Source organism: Cucurbita pepo, chromosome LG18 (genome assembly GCF_002806865.2).
Source record: "Cucurbita pepo subsp. pepo cultivar mu-cu-16 chromosome LG18, ASM280686v2, whole genome shotgun sequence".
NCBI classification, from domain to species: Eukaryota; Viridiplantae; Streptophyta; class Magnoliopsida; order Cucurbitales; family Cucurbitaceae; genus Cucurbita; species Cucurbita pepo.
This window is the reverse complement of record NC_036655.1, coordinates 3600256-3618000: the sequence shown is the minus strand read 5'-3', so window position 1 is coordinate 3618000 and position 17745 is coordinate 3600256. Positions and strand designations below refer to the sequence as shown.

The 17745-nt window shown below is 37.5% G+C and overlaps 2 protein-coding genes across 2 annotated transcripts in view; both read left to right on the top strand.

The window, feature by feature from the left end:
• LOC111780521 (non-specific phospholipase C2-like) overlaps positions 1-1202 on the top strand; it is a 3162-nt gene extending 1960 nt beyond the window's left edge. The window contains exons 3-4 of the mRNA XM_023660947.1: positions 730-794; positions 932-1202. Of these exons, the coding sequence (XP_023516715.1) occupies positions 730-794; positions 932-1202 (336 nt within the window). The remainder of the gene's footprint in view (positions 1-729; positions 795-931) is intronic.
• A 2036-nt stretch (positions 1203-3238) lies between these two features.
• On the top strand, positions 3239-5445 carry LOC111780425 (non-specific phospholipase C2-like). Its single transcript, XM_023660825.1, has 4 exons — positions 3239-3699; positions 3830-4431; positions 4675-4854; positions 4967-5445. The coding sequence occupies exons 1-4, from the start codon at positions 3239-3241 to the stop codon at positions 5275-5277; spliced, it is 1554 nt and encodes a 517-aa protein (XP_023516593.1). The 3' UTR covers positions 5278-5445.
• Positions 5446-17745: the final 12300 nt, after the last annotated feature.

Below are 17745 nucleotides of genomic sequence, written 5' to 3'. Positions count from 1 at the left end.
TCTCGGCCAGGTACCGGAAGATGGAAGACCTATTAGGAAGAGGTGAACCACCTGGACTGGCGGCGCGCCAACTCGAAGAAGAGGCGGCCGAACAAGACGTGGAGTCTGGAGGACATGCCGCCAGGGACACCGAGCAACCGGTCAACCTCTCGGCCAGGTACCGGAAGATGGAAGACCTATTAGGGAGAGGTGAACCACCTGGACTGGCGGCGCGCCAACTCGAAGAAGAGGCGGCCGAACAAGACGTGGAGTCTGGAGAACATGCCGCCAGGGACACCGAACAAGACGTGGAGTCTAGAGGACATGCCGCCAGGGACACCGAGCCATAGGGCTCAAAACGGAGTTCAAACGAAACGAAATAAGTCACATATAACACACGTTTTAGGAGGAGATTGTTAGATAAAACCTTTGTTTTTTCCTTATTTAGATTCACACGAATTTAGGAGGAGGAGATTGTTAGATAAAACCTTTGTTTTTTCCTTATTTAGATTCACACGAATTTACCTTTGACCATTTGACAAACACGTCCAATTTTCTAGGAAGTGGCACAGATTCAGTTGGACACTCTCCACCCATTTTTAGGATAGGTTGTATTTAAATAGTATATCTGTTTACACAAGATTTCACAACCGTATTTTGAAGGGCAGTCAAACTTTCAGTCGTTCTCTCTCTCTTATTTTAGGCATTTTATCTTTCTTCCAACAACCTCCTATCGACAATATACTCTAGGTGATTTCTCTGGCCGATTATCGAAATCCAACAGCTCTCGTCTCCGATTTTGCGGTTTTCGACAGGTGATTTTCTCGTAATTTCTTTTTCAATTGTAGATTAGTATCTGTATGTTCTGAAATTGAAGGATCTGGAAATCAAAATTATCATTCGATTAGTTTGATTTTAAACGAAAATCGAAATGTGCGAACTGATTTTACAGGTGGTTCGCGTCGGCACCGACATCGATGTTGCCGAATCGGCTCTACATTCACACAGGAACCTCTGCCGGAGCCACGAGTAACATTCCGCCATTCCTTGGCAAAGGCTATCCACAGCGAACAATCTTCGAGAATCTCGACGATGCCAGAATGTCCTTTGGAATCTACTTCCAGAACCTTCCACCGACGTTGGCCTACGGAAACCTATGGAAACTAAAATACATAAGGAAATTTCATTTGTTTGATCTAGACTTCAAGCGGCATGCAAATTAGGGGAAATTACCGAACAATTTTGTGCTTCAATATAATTACCGGGAGTAAGTGCTATAGCTTGTTTCCAATACTCAGCGGCTTGATTGAACCAAGCCTCCGAAATTTCAGAATCTCCCTGTCGAATGGCCTGTTCTCCCCGGTCATAATAGGCAGGTAAATTCCTTCCCTTAGAACGGCAACCCCTGAATCTCGAGCCACGTGGCGTTCCAACCCAATTCCAACAATGCATTTTCGGACCGAGAAAGCGGGTTTATTTCTCTTGAAATTTCTCTTCAATGTTTATTTTTACACACGTCGTTTTCTATGTGGTGCTAGAGCTATGGTACTTTGATCTGCCGCTGGAGCCAGGGAACGATGATCATCCATCACACAATGTGTACCAAGGACAGATGCTCATCAAGGAGGTTTACAAGACGCTCAGATCTTCACCGTAGTGGAACGAAACTGTGTTCATCATCACCTACGATGACCACAGAGGATTCTACGACCACGTTCCAACGCCGGTTACTGGCGTTTCTAGCCCCGACGGAATCGTCGAGCCCGAGCTATTTCTATTCCATTTTGATCGGCTCGAAGTTCAAGTTTCGACCATCATGATCTCGCCGTGGATAGAGAAGGACACTGGTATGAATTCTTTATTAGTTCCTTTTATAGTTTTTTTGTTTTGAGATTTAAATCACAATTTTTTTATTTATTTATCAAATTTCCTATTTAATTTTTTTAAAACTATTTCAAAACTAGTTTACAAACAAAATATTGTTTATAATTTTTTTCAATGAGGACATTCATTGTATTTTTAAATTTTATCTAATAATGTTAATAATTATAAATTTAATTTCCATAATTTCGATAAATCTTATAATATTCAATTTCTTTTATTGTCAAACAAATAGTATAGATATACAATAGGAAAATTACTCAAGCTTATTATTAAACCTTAAAGTGTAAAACCCAAATTTAATGTATAATTATCCTAAAAAAAATGACGGGTATTTGAAGATCAACACCATATTCAAATGAGAACGATTCTGAGGATAGGATTCTCCTTCTTCAGTGGTTGAATCATAGAAACTCGATGGTTAAGCCTGATTTGTATGGAGCAATTTTCTAATCGCTCAAGCTCATTGCTAGCATATATTGTTTATTTGAGCTTTCCTTTTTGGACTTTTGCTTAAAGTTTTTAAAATGGGTCGCTAGGCTCAAGTTTCCGCACCAATGTTTTGTTCCCCTCTTCAACCGATGTGAGACCTCACAATTCACCCTCTTTAGGGCTCAACATTCTCACTAGCACACCGTTTGATGTCCACCACCCTTCGGGGCTCAACATTCTTGCTGGCACACCGCCTAGTGTCTGGGTCTGATACCATTTGTAACAATTCAAGCCTACCACTTGCCGATATTGTTTGATTGTGAGATCTCACATCGATGAGAAAGAAGAACGAAACATTCTTTATAAGGGTGTGAAAACCATTCCCTAGCAAATGCGTTTTAAAAACTATGAGGAGAAGCCCGAAAGGGAAAATCTAAAAAGACAATATCTACTCGCAGTAGGCTTGAGCTGTTACAAATCTTATGTTGGGTGACCAATTGAAAATTTTCATAAGATACATGTGAACGAGGATAAAACATGCCAGCGTTGGTTTATGGGGATAGTTACCGCATGTAAAATATATTAACAAAATATTACATATATAATATTAAAAATAAATTGAATGATGTGTATTAATATCCTAATTGTAAATAAAATGTTCATTAATTTTTCTTTAAAAAGTTAATTTATATATATATATTTTTTTTTAGGGTTCAACATCTGAAACAGATATATCAAACTATGGACAGTGATACATTAGGTATTGATATTGGTTGGATTAACCATTTTCAGTTCACCATATGCCCATTTGGGGCTGCAAAAAAACACAGAATTGAACCACATAGCCATCTGTTACGCATATAAGACACTAACATTCAATCTTCATGTCGCCATTAATTCATTCCCTTTCTCTCTACACATGGGAAGAACTGTTCCCACTGCTTCAATGGCTGCCAAATCCACTACCTTCTTCCTCCTCCTATTGACCTTCTATACTCCCCTCCTCCATGCCTCTCCCATCAACACTATTGTCGTTCTTGTCATGGAGAATCGCTCCTTCGATCACATGCTCGGCTGGATGAAGAAACTCAACCCTCAAATCAATGGCGTCGATGGCTCTGAATCCAACTTCCTCAACGCCACTGATCCGAAATCCAAACAGTTCTTCTTCAAGGACCAGGCTCACTACGTCGACCCCGACCCTGGCCACTCCTTCCAAGCCATTCGAGAGCAGGTTTTCGGCTCCGATAACACCTCCGCTAATCCCCCGCCGATGAACGGATTCGCTCAGCAGGCTTTCTCCATGGATAACACCTCCGCTATGTCCGCCGATGTGATGAATGGATTTCAGCCTGATAAGGTGGCCGTCTATAAAGCTCTCGTCTCCGAGTTTGCGGTGTTCGACAGGTGATTTTGTTGTAATTTCTTTTTAGGTTGTAGATTGGTAGTTCTGTGTTCTGAATTTGAAGGATTTGGAAATTTTGGTTATTAGCTGATTAGTTTGATTATAAACGAAAATTGGAATGTATTTTTACAGGTGGTTCGCGTCTCTACCGGCCTCGACGCAGCCGAATCGGCTCTACGTTCACTCAGGGACCTCTCATGGAGCCACCAGCAATATTGCATCACTCCTTGCCAAAGGCTATCCACAGCGAACGATTTTCGAGAATGTCCACGATGCCGGATTGTCCTTCGGAATCTACTACCAGAACATTCCGTCCACGATGTTCTACCGGAATCTACGAAAACTGAAATACCTGAACAAATTTCACCTATTCGGTCGGTTCAAGCAGGACGCAAGGCAAGGGAAATTGCCGAACTACGTGGTGTTGGAGCCACGGTACTTTGATCTGCCGCGGGAGCCGGGGAATGATGATCATCCATCGCACGATGTGTACCAAGGACAGATGTTCGTGAAGGAGGTTTACGAGACGCTCAGAGCATCGCCGCAGTGGAATGAAACTCTATTCATCATCACCTACGATGAGCACGGCGGATACTACGACCACGTTCCGACGCCGGTCAACGTCCCTAGCCCAGATGGAATCGTCGGACCGGAGCCATTTCTTTTCCATTTTGATCGGCTCGGAGTTCGAGTTCCTACCATCATGATCTCGCCGTGGATAGAGAAGGGAATGGGTACGTATCCTTTCCTCTACTTTCACCTCTTTATTAGTTAATTTTGTCATTTTTTGTTCATAATTTATAACAACAAAATAGAAGGAATTTTAAAAACATTTAATCAATCNGGTACGTATCCTTTCCTCTACTTTCACCTCTTTATTAGTTAATTTTGTCATTTTTTGTTCATAATTTATAACAACAAAATAGAAGGAATTTTAAAAACATTTAATCAATCATGTTTTAATGATGGTGATGCAGTTGTTCATGGCCCTAATGGATCACCCTCTCCATCATCTGAGTATGAACACTCCTCCATTCCCGCCACCGTCAAGAACATTTTCAACCTCCCATCTCCCTTCCTCACCAAGAGGGACGAGTGGGCCGGATCGTTTGAGTCCATCGTTCAAAAACTAACCTCCCCAAGATCCGACTGTCCCGGTGAGTCCAAAACATCAACCTTACTACGAACCAAACAAACGTATCATTTTTTTACGTTAGATAGATGATGATCTATTTGAACTTACAAATCTATCTATCAATTTCGATATAGAACAACTTCCAACACCGGTGAAAATCAGGGATAGCCCTGCAAACGAATCAGCCAAGCTTACGGAGTTTCAGCAGGAGCTCATGCAGTTGGCTGCAGTTTTGAAAGGAGAGCATATCCTGAGTAGTTACTCAGAGACCTTTGGAAAGGATATGACGGTGAAGGAAGGTAGGGAGTATATAAGGGAGGCCGTAAAGAGATTCTTTGAGGCTGGGCGTTTAGCTAAGGAAATGGGAGTTGATGAAGACCAAATTGTCCAAATGAAACCATCTCTTTCTACGAGATCCTCATCAACACCTACACAATTGCCTTAATAATAGATGTCAAAAATGATACAAAAAGAACTAGAGAACATTGAAAATAAAACTCGAAGTAAAAGAATAGTCGTGTAAAGACACAGTCATGTAACTCTTTACGACGTGTTTGTCTCATAGTAAAAGTTCATGTATTTTAGAAATGAGAAAGTGAGGTTATGTTTCGTATGTGAATTCACTCAACTTACAATATAGATTATTATACATAAATGATTTTCATCCCTAAGGTCGAGGAAGGCAAGTGATTTGGATGTTTCTTCATGTGACTTAAGAACCAGACAGCTTGAACTACCCAACCCAAGCCATAAAATTGGGTTGGGTTAGATTTATTTTTGGTTTGCGTTGTTAGTGTGAGATCTTACCTCGGTAGGAGAGGGGAACAAAATATTCTTTATAAGGTTGTGAAACCTCTCCATAGCCGACGTGCTTTAAAACCTTGAGAGAAAGCACGGAAAGGAAAATCTAAAGAGAACAATATCAGCTAGTTGTGGGCTTGGACCGTTACAAATGGTATTAGAGTCAGATTCCAAGCAATGTGCCAACGAGGAGGCCGAGTCCCAAAGGGGGTGGACACTTGGCGGTGTGTCAGTAAGGACGTTGGTTCCCGAAGGATGGTGGATTGGGGGTCTCACATCGATTATAGAAGAGAACAAGTGCCAACGAGGATGCTGTGCCCTGAAAGAGGGTAGATTGTGAGATCCCGCATCGGTTTGAGAGGGAAACGAAACGTTGTTTATAAGTGTGTGGAACCTCTCCCTAGCATACATGTTATATAACCTTGAGGGGAAGCCCAGAAGGGAAAGCCCAAAAAGTACAATACCCGCTACAATGAGCTTGAGCTGTTACAGTTAGGTTGAAAATTTTGTAAAATAAAAATTTTGGATTTTTTCTGATTGGGCCGAAAATAGAGTTACAATCTAATTGACCCTACTCTACTTTTAAGATTATTATGAAGATTAAGAATATTTTACGTTTGTAACCAATATTTGATATTTGAGTTTCTTGAGATTTTAGTTATCAATGTAACACGTATTGTGGATAAATATAATTTTAAAAAAAAAAAAAAAACTAACAACCGGTTGGACTACGTCAAGTTATGAACTTTATTTGAGTTACTCTAGTCACTAACTCAACCAACCCAAAAAAAAAAAAAAAATAGTACAAACTTATTTCATGTTACTGTATAAGCCATTTTTTTTAGAAAAATTATTATTTGTTAATATTTTGTAGGAATTAGATGCTCATTTTTTAAAATTAAAATAAATATGTTAGAGTTGATGGATCAAAATAAAATTACGCACCATATTTAAATTTTATGAGATATGTATAGACTGACTCTGACAATCTAGAGTCATGGACCCTCGTACACATGAGTAGGATATTATATGAGGACAACTCGATTGCGTATACTAGGGCTCCAAACTCAAATGATTCCTGTCACATGACGAGCCAAGAGCAATGCATTAGAAAAAAAGTTAGTGGCATTGAGTGCGAGAGTTGCTAAAACCAAAGGAGAATTCTCTCTTGGCCTGCTTGCGATACCATTATGTAAGAGAGAAAGCCAAGTTGAGCTTTCAAGTAAAGTCGGCTCGGGTGTAAACTCTTTGGATTGATAAATTCACATATGTTAGTAGCTTGTATTATCATATATGTAAAGACTATTAAAGGACAGTCAACTAGCTTCTAGTATTGAGTTGCGTAGATTGATAGGATCTTAATATGTATCTCAATATTGGTTGAGACCGAGAGTGGCTTCCTTCATATTTATGTTATCAGGTTACTATGTGAGTACTTTTAGAGGATCGCCAACTAACCTCACCTAGTGAATCGTCTAAATTGAGAGGGGTATCTTAGTAGTTGGTTCAACTACACGGTCCCATCCTAATAATGTGTTGATCGTTAAGTTAGTTTTATTTGTCAACATTTGCAAGGATCCTAGAAAGACCTCTAGCTTTGCAAATCCAGTAATTATTGACGCTTATCATGTGCCATTTTATTAGAATACTATGTCGAGCCTACCTGGAAGTCGCCCCCGTTGACCTCTAATAGTGAACCTTCTAGACTCACAGATTCACATTATATCATAGTAGTTGGCTCAAGAATGAAGTTAGTCCACCTCTTGTTGACCTCTAATAGTGAACTATTTAGACTCACGGGTTTACATTGTATCACAGTAGTTGGCTCAAGAATGAAGTTAGTCCACCTCATGTTGACCTCTGAACTATCTAGACTCACTGTTCACATTATATCATAGTGGTTGACTCAAGAATGAGGTCAGTCCACCTCATGTTTATGATTAGGATACTATGTATGAATCCTACCAACCTAGTAATCCAGGTAAAGTCAATAGTGCAATCAGGGGCGTGATGAGGAATACCGTCGACTGTGTCATGGGTTTCCTTTTGGAGGCGTGTTGTTAGTTGTAAAACGGTGCTACAATCAAACTACAAACAAACTCTGTTTTATTTCGTTTGAAAATGTTATTGTTTTTATTTAGATATAAAATCTCTTTTCAAATTTGAAAATGACGGGAGTCTGTAAGCCTATTTTCGGCAACAACCCTAGTCCCGATCCTCTAATAGTCCCGACATGGTTTCTATTCCGTTTTGATCGGCCCGAAGTTCGAGTTCCGACCATCATAATCTCACGGTAGATAGAGAAGGACACTGATATGAATTCTTTATTAGTTCCTTTTATAATCACTTTTTTTTTTTAATCAAATTTCCTATTTAATTTTTTTAAAACTATTTCAAAACTAGTTTTCAAACAAACTATTGTTTATAATTTTTTTCAATTAGGACATTCATTGTATTTTTAAATTTTATCTAATAATATTAATAATTATAAATTTAATTTCCATAATTTCAATAAATCTTATAATATTCATTGTATTTTATTGTTATATCTATAATTCTATATTTTTCTTTGTACATCTCTCCGTGCAATAGAAAAATTAGGAACATATAACTTAGAAAAATATAGATTTTGGTCTAAAGAAAAAAGAAAATTGCGACAGATCGAGAACAATTGTGGGATAGGATTACTAAGAAAATCTCCTTTTTAGGTGCCCTAGCGGATATTGTCCTTTGAGCTTTGCTTTTTGTGCTTCGTCTTAAGGTTTTTAAAATGAGTTGTTAGGGAGATGTTTCCACACCTTTATAAAGAATGTTTTGTTCCCCTCTCCGAGGTGGGATCTCACAATCCACCCCTTCAAGGTCCAGCGTCCTTGCTGGCACACCGTCCAGTGTCTGTTTCTGATACCATTAGTAACAACTCAAGCCCACCGATATTTTGTCCAATTGTGGGACCCCATATCGGTTGGAGGGGGGACGAAACATTCTTTATAAGGGTGTGAAAACCTCTCCCTAGAAAATGCGTTTTAAAATCTTGAGAGGAAGCCCGAAAGAGAAAACCTAAAGAAAACAATATCTACACGGGTTTGAGCTGTTGAGTGGCCTTTTGAAATTTTCATAAGATCCATGTGAACAAGAATAAAACATGCTAAAAGAACTCATGGCCCTAATGGATCACCCTCTCCAACATTTGAGTATGAACACTCCTCCATTCCTGCCACCGTCAAGAACATCTTCAACCTCCCATCTCCCTTCCTCACCAAGAGGGACGAGTCGGCCGAATCCTTCGAGTTCATCGTCCAAAACCTCACCTCCTCGAGAACCGACTGTCCCGGTGAGTCCAAAACATCAACCTTACTATAAACCAAACCAAACGTATCATTTTTTATGATCTATTTGAACTTACAAATCTATCTATCAATTTCAATATAAAACAACTTCCATCGTCAGTGAACATCAGGAACAGCCCGGCGAACGAATCAGCCATGCTCACCGAGTTTCAGCAGGAGATGATGCAGTTGGCTGCAGCGTTGAAAGGAGAGCATATCCTCAGTAGTTACCCTAAACCCTTTGGAAATGATATGACTGTGAAGGAAGGTAGGGGATATATAAGGGAGGCTGTAAAGAGATTCTTTGAGGCGGGGTGTTTAGCTAAGAAAATGGGAGTTAGTGAAGACCAAATTGTCCAAATGAAACCATCTCTTTCTACAAGATCCTCACCAACACCTACACAATTGCCTTAATAGATGTCAAAAAATGATAAGAAAACCCGAGACGATTCAAAATAAGACTCGACGTCGGAGAATAGGTTGGTATATTTTAGAATTGAGAAGGTTAGTTTATGTTATCAATACACATAATAATATATGAACGTTGTATAAATCTACCTTCCACCTAAATGTCACAATCATTCTCTCAAATATCTAATAAGGATTGATTTGAGATTGATTTTACAGAATCGTTTTTGTAAGAGCCCAAATCCACTGCTATCAGATATTATTCGTTTTGGTCCGTTACATACTGCCGTTAGACTCACGATTTTAAAACGTATTTGTTTAGGAGAGGTTTTCATACCATTATAAGGAATGTTTTGTTCTCCTCTTCAACCAATATGGGATCTCAACGTCTTTTACCTTCGTTGCGAACTTAGCTTTAAAGTTATCCTAGGCCCATTTCGTTTATTACGAACTTAAGTTGAGAGCCCATTTCGTTTATTTGATTGTTATATGATATAAGAAATAATATGAAATGAGTTAAGGAGTATCTATCCGTTTGAGTGACATGCTATGGGGGATACAGCAAAGGCCTCTCAATGCAGGGAACGATCATAATGGTAACAATGGTTGGTGGTATGTATGATGCATTCACAAGCCAACACGAACCATAAATGAGTAGACAAGTCAACACAAACACTCTAAAGATGAATAAATGAGAGAGAAGTAGCTTACCCTTTTGAAATAAGTTGGTGGTTTGTTTGTTAGTGTCTCATTTAACCTCTTTCAAATACTCGAGAGAGAACGGAAAAAGATTTCTCTTTGTTATCTAAATGAAACTAAGCGTTATATTTGGACTCTTGCGGCAGCGGAACAACGATTGTGTAGCACTTGTTTTAACCTAGCAAACAAGTCAACCATGAGAAATCTGGACTTCGTAGTCAATGTCAACGTATGCTCGAACCTCGAGTCACGTTTGTGAGAAATGTTTTAGAAAACGTGAGCGAAGAAATACATTTGAAAACAATTTGAAAGAATTGAAAAAAGCAACGTTATATGGCTATCAGCGAAGAAAGAACATCACAACTTAAATAGAATTATCAACTAATAGCATCCTCAACAATACATCTTAGAGCATTTTAGTCATGACGGGTGTAGACATGATTTGATGATTCTAACCTCTATTTCAACATGTCCGAATATAGTTATGTGGATAATGTACCAATTATCATTTCAAAAGACAATAAATTTACCGAGTCAGGGAGAAGTGGATCAGACAGTGATTTGGGTAGGAGTGAAGACAGAGACAAAGAATATAATATCTATCCTCGACCCATTTAATTATCGAGACAAACCTCTCTTTACTCTCTCTCTCCATTCTATACCTCATTCGAAACAAATTTTCACCGAACACCTCTAATTTCAAATATGTCTTTTATATCCATAAAAGACAACTAAAACTCGTACAAAAATTTGTCTCTTTATTCTCACTCAATCACAACCTTTCAAAAAAAACATTAAACTAAATTGTAAATAATAGAGAGATATTTTAAGATCCCGAACAAGTAGGTAAGATATTCATTACTATACAAAATAATAATAAATATTATTTTATTTTTCAAAAGTATTAATCTTTTTGTAATAATAATTAATATCATATTCTAGCACTAAATTATACTAAATTATAGTTTACCATATATATCATATTTAATATTTTATTATAAAGTAAATATCTAGATATTTACTTTTTATTCTAATATCTTTCATTTGTTTGATTATAAATAGATAACTTTCACATCATTTAGGTATGATATATTAAAAAACTTTCTCATGAATAAAATATTATATATATATATATATATATATATATATATATATATATATATATATATATATATAAATAAATAAATAAAAAAGAAGGGCAATATGAACAACAAAGAACTCTTCTTCCATTTCATCCAATTTATTTTTGGGTTTAACAGAAAACAGAGAGAAAGAGTCTCTGAAATGGAAATCTAGAGAGAGAAAGCACATGAAATCTAGAGAGAGAAAATAAACAAGTTTGAACATAGAGACAGAGACCGAGACAGTTGGGTTAAGTAGACGGCGGCGTTTTCGGGAGCTGAGGGAAATGGCCGGACCCGGACCCGGAGCCCTCCTGACCACCGGAAGTCTTGGACCGCTGAAGGACCGCAGCGGCGGTGGCCACATTCGTAGCAGCTTCAGTTGCCTTGTGGGGTTGGCCGGAAACTGTTCTGGCAACTGCCTGGCCGAAGTCCAAGATCTGAGACGGATCCACACCGGAGATCAGCTCCGGCGGAAGAACTTGTGACGGCTGACGTTGGTGTCGCGGCCGAGGCATAGTTTCAGAGAGAGAGAGAGAGAGAGAGAGAGAGAGAGATGAAGGCGGAGAGGGATGAGAATGGTTTGGATTTTCACGAATTTAAGAAGCTGCGGGTTCAGAGGGTAAACCCATAACGTGCGCGCGTGACTTCACTGTCCCATCCAATACACAGTATAAAATATACGACACATGTAGAACCACCGAACACGTGTCAATACACACCATCAAATATAATCATGCTGATAGTAAGACTACTTATTTGGTTGGTCTTAGTCAGCATTCTCTTTACACTGCTTCACATATAGTCGAGAGTTGTTTTCTATTTATTTACGTTAACAACTCACATTTCTAGCTTAAATTATCTTGAATTTGGAAATACGGCACTATGCTGACCATAATTTCCTTGATTAAGGTTAAATTTAGCTTTGGGAGGGTCGAAAACGTAAGGAACGATATAAAATAGTGGAACCCAAGTCGAGCCACATTGAGCTGAAGGAGTCGGCATTCACATGCACAACATATGTCGTTGTGGGGGAGGAGAAGCGTGTTGGGCAGCGTGCTAGGGAACCTACGATCGTCGACGGGGTTGGTGTTCGTCGAAAGGGAGACCTAAAAATGGTTCAATCTTCTCCATTCTCTCTCTGTATCTCACGCCTTACTCTCTTGGCATCGAGGAGGGCACGGTGATTCTAGCGCCTCACCGGAATTCTTGCATCTTGTCCGGCAACGGGTTTTTTTTTTTTTCCGGCCGTATTAATATTACTTTCGAAAGTAATTTAAAAAGTTGTTAAAAAAGCAAAAAAATAATTTAATGTACGATCTTTGTAATTTTGTGGACAGTTTTATATAGGAAAGATGTGACAAGATTCCATAATTATATATATATTTTTAATAAAAAAAAATTAATCTCACCATTTTTACACCAATTTTAGAATTTTTTTTTTTTTTTTTTTTTCACATTCATTGCATCATAAAAAGAAAGCTTTATCTCAATTATTGAAAAAAAAAAAAAAAAAAAAAACTTAGTAGAGGGTAATATTTGTGTGTTTTTTTTCAAAATATAACAACACTCGAACATAATTTCAGGGATAAAAATGTTAATACTCATCTCAAATGTCAATCACACGTTAATTCTTGAACTAAAAAAACAGTCAGGATATATCGTACAATAGGATTTAGTAAAGACTTTAAAAAAATCCAGGTAATTTAATCTCGGAACTCTTTTCTAAATCAAAGTGTAACGTCTCATGTCCATGATTTAGACAACGATTTAAAATTCAGATGCGATACCTGATAACTCCAACATGTCCCTGCATCTTCGGTGTGTCGACCCAATATGAGTATAGTATCTCTTTTTGGATTGTCGGTTGAAGACTCAAACGCCCAACTTCATAATTGTACTAAAAACCAAGAGCTAAACTCGAACATTCATTCGAACTTGTCCTATATGAACATAAGTTTAATTTAGCATAACGTGATAACGATTAAATTGATGGGTAAATTTGACCCAGCATGTAAACTAAAGTTAAAAAGTTAAATGCAGACCTTGTGAACGGAATGAGAACTTTTAAATCGAGACAAAAAGATTAAGTCTGTGTTCGTACTATGTTATCTTATGTTTTTAGAATTGTGAAGCATGGTAGTGGTCGAAGAGATGGGAAAGCCACACATATTTTACGACAACCATATAAAGCATATCCAAAGAAAAAGGAGATAAAGATTCTAACGGTCAAATCTAGAATTAAAAAAAGAGAGAAGAAATGGAGGAACAGTGCCACGTGTGGATAAGGCCCCTCAGATGTTGGAGGATTGCTGCTCCAATAATGTTGGTGCTGAGTCACCAAGATTTCAATAAATTAGGGACCACTAACAGACAAAACACCCATCAAACACACATGGACCACATGCTTCATCCTATTCCTTTTGCATTTATAATTCCTTTTTTTTTTTAAAGTACATTTCAATTATTTGAATTTTCTTTTTTATTTTGCCCTCGGATTTTGAAATTAAATTACTACGTGATTACGTAGACACGATTAGGGATTTGCTAGTGTATTCTTAATTACGGACTGTCAAGACAGAACCCACATAGTATTTTTGTGATTTGTGACATAAGATTAATGATTTACGTGACTATGTTCGGTTGATTAGAGATTTGCTAGCTTATCCTTAATATGAGTCGTTAAGACGGTCCCACGTAGTCTTTTAGTAGCTGATAGATACGTGGAGTCACTTTGTCTACAATAATGCAGTGTGGGGACTATTAAAGAGTCGTGAGTTAACCTTTAATAGTAAACTCTAAAGACATGGTTCACATTTTAAAAGGGTTGTGTCATCGATGTTTTGTGTGTGTATGTTAAGGCTAACTAGATTTTCCTAAAACTCCGAGTAACCTTAATGAGAATAAGCTCCAAGGAGTTGGATGGTTAGAACCGAGGAATGGAATAAGCTAGATGTGAAGAACGATGAGCGCCTTGATTACGAGAAACAATGAGCTCCTAGGAATTAGATGATGAGAAACGATAAGTCCTAAGGAGAGGCTATGAGTAATGATGAACTCAAAGTAGTTAAAATTCCTAGAACGAGCTTACGCAGCTGAGTTAAGTGCATGCACGAGTTGCAGAAATTAGGAGTCATGATATATATATATATATATTCAGAAGTCTTTTCCTTGTCCTGGGCAAGATTTTTTGGCCACATTCATTTTTGGTTAATATTCATTGTGTGGGTGTTTGTGTTCGTGAATTTGTCCTTTCGAGCGACAATCTTGTTTGGTTCAGATGCATACAAGGTACACATGCCAATTCTGAGTGTGATAATCTAGCCTCAATCTCGATCAATCGTTTCAGTGAGAAACTAAATTATTTAGGTGTGTATTTAGTTCAGCTACGCTAAATTTACGATTTTATAACTCATGAAGTTTGAACTCAATACTTTTTATCGAGTTTGACGTCTTTTTAATTGTTGTTTTATAAGTAGATATGATGTAATGATGCATGCCCACGATTCAAAATTTAGATCAACACTTGATAGCCTCGATATTCTCTTACATCTCCTACAGCATAGTCACGTTACCTACTCTTCGCTTCTAAAAGTGAAAACTATCTCTACGTACTAACACAACCTCTTTCAACATGATTTTTAAAAATTATAAATAGTCGATAGTTAAATTGAACCATATATATATATATATATATATATATATATATTATCTAGGCGTACAATTTAATTTTTTCCGTTAAAAAAAGGGAAATTGCAAAAAGAAAAAGAAAAAAAAAAGTTTTGATATATATATCAAAATGGGCCTCAAACGTGCAAGCGACGGCCCAAAAAGACAATCAAAGTCCTAGCACCGAAGCCCACTAGGGTTCATTCCCTTCCCAACACAACCTAATAATAAATTTTAAAAAAAGTTCAAAAATATTTCTAAATTTTTTTAAAAAATAAAAAAAAAATATTTTTTAAAAATTTCAGTTCAACCTTTTAAAAAAAATTAAAAAATACCTTTAGTACTGTGTTTTAAATACTCATAAACTTTCAAAAATAACATTAAAAAAATTTGAAACTATTCGGACAACCAATCTAACCCAACCTTCTTTTTAACGACTTAAGTGCACCACTAGTAAATATTGTCTTGTGTGAACTTTCTTTTTTAGGTTCCTCTCAAGGTTTTTACAACAGTGTATTAGGAACAGGTTTCTACATCTTTATAAATAATGTTTCGTTCTCATCTCCGATCGATGTGGGATCTCACAATTTTTTAGTTGGATTAAGTTGTAACTCTGTTCGAGTTGCTCGAGTTGCTCGAGTCACCATACCAACCAACGTGAAAGTTGGAGTAACAAAGAACTTGTATAAATGTAGAGATAGAGAGAGAAAAAATGATAAGGGGGCACTCCAAAATGCTACAATTTCCAACAAAAAAGGATAGTTCCAGTCCCAAGTAGGGCGATGAGTGAAGAGAGTGTTTTAAGAGAAGATAATGGCCAATTGGCAGGGGGAAGTTGTACAGACCCTTTTTGACCAATTGAAGTTTAGGGCATAGTGGGGCCTACAGCCCTAGAGATGTAGCCAATGGGGTTGTGACAAGTGGATGGGTGGGGTCAGAGGTGGGTAGCATGCGACGTTGTTTGGGAGGTCTATAAGCCCCTTTGGAGGGAGAGGGCTCAGGCTTTGCAGGGTAGCCTACCCTCCTCCTTCCCTAAAGGACCATCATCCATCAGCGGCATGCAATTTCATGTCCACCTAAAGCCTTTCACTCTCTCTCACTTTTTATCATTCTTCTCATGCAAACTCATTCATTCACTTACCCTTTCTCCTTTTAATATGTTCACTCCTCCGATCGACGTGGGACCCTCTAATCCATCCCTTTTTGAGTTTTTCCGTCTAGTTCTCGCTGACACTCGGTTCCTTCTCTAATCGATGTGGAACCCCCTAATTCACTCTGTAAGGGAGAGATTTTCACACTCTTATATGAATGTTTCGAAGGGTCCAACATCTATGATACTATTTGTAACAGCCCAAGTCCATTGCTAGCACCCTTCAATCCATCTCGTCTTTGCTGGCACACCACCTCGTGTCCACCTCCCTTCGAGACTCAGCCTCCTCGTTGCCACATCATCCAATATATGGCTTTAATATCATTTATAACAGCACAAACCCACCGTGAGTCGATATTGTCTTTTTTTGATTTTACTTTTCAGACTTCCCCTCGTTGCCACATCCTCAAGATTTTTAAAATGTGTCTACTAGTGAGATGTTTCAACACTCTTATAAAAATGCTTCGATCTTCTCCCCAACTGATGTGGAATCTCACATATGTCAATCATCAAAATATAACGTCTTAGCTTTATCTATCTTGTTCTTGTAAATTAAAAAAAAAAATTAATAGGTTCCAAAAAAAAAAATTGAATTTCTAATGAGTAGTATATTATTTGATAATAGAAACGTTCAAAAAACTCGATCGATTCGAGATCTTTTAAAACTAAATTAAGTTGAACCGAACTCACCCATCATTTTTAAAATATACATTTTTTTTTTTATTTACCACCTTAAGCAATTTAATATGTTTTATCAATTTTTAATTTTAAAAGAAATTATTATATTTATTTTTCAATACACAAAAAATTAATAATTTCCAAACATTAAAAAGAAGCTTTGTTTTTTAACCTAAAAAATAAAACAAACACATCATTGTCCCCTCTGATATCTCTGCACATTGAAATGATGTTCTTTTAGTGCCTAAATTTCATAGGAGTTGAAACTTCACATTTTTTTCGAAGGGTCAACCCGATAAATTCGAAAAATAAAGTTACAATCCAATCCAATCATATCCTACCTTTAAAAGATTAAGAATATTTAGCGTTTATAACCAAGGTTAGTGATGCGTTCTGACTTGTAAACATTGTATGAACTTTATGAAATTTTAGTTATTAACATAACATGTATTGAAAATAAGTAAAATTATTTTATTAATTGAAAAAAAAATATTCCGACTGTGATGTCCCACATTAGTTGGGGAGGAGAACAAACCACATACGAGTGTGGAAATCTTCACCTAGCAGACGCGTTTTAAAGCCTTGAGGAGAAGTCCGAAAGAGAAAGCCCAAAGAGTACAATATCTGGTAGCAGTGGATCTAGGGCGTTATATCGACAACCCAACCTAACCTCATCATTGAGAGTTGGTTTGAGTTGTGAATTCTATTCGAGTTGTTCGAGTCATCCACCTAACTAACTTAATCCAACCCAACCTATGTACACCGGTACGGGACGATATAAATATGAATGAAGGGGGAGTAAATAGAAAAGGGGGAGTAGTTGAGTGGAAAGTATGAGTTCTTGAATTCCCCATTTTCTAGTTTTGTCCACTAAATAGGGACATCTCACTCCCTTCCAAACATCAATTTAACCACTAAATCTTATCCTTCTTTTACTCTTCTAAACCTACCCTTCTCCCACCTCTTTTATGACCTCTTTCTTCTAGGGTTACTACCTACTTTGTTCGACTCTCGGATTAAATATCTTTCTAATTCTAGGTTCAAGAAGTCGAGCTTAGGAT

Bases quoted from the DNA above. Each gene is read 5' to 3' on its own strand.
- LOC111780425 (XM_023660825.1), top strand. From the start codon at position 3,239: ATGGCTGCCAAATCCACTACCTTCTTCCTCCTCCTATTGACCTTCTAT. The intron at 4,432-4,674 runs GTACGTATCCTT...ATGGTGATGCAG, and splicing joins GTGGATAGAGAAGGGAATGG to TTGTTCATGGCCCTAATGGA. The intron at 4,855-4,966 runs GTGAGTCCAAAA...ATTTCGATATAG, and splicing joins CCCAAGATCCGACTGTCCCG to AACAACTTCCAACACCGGTG.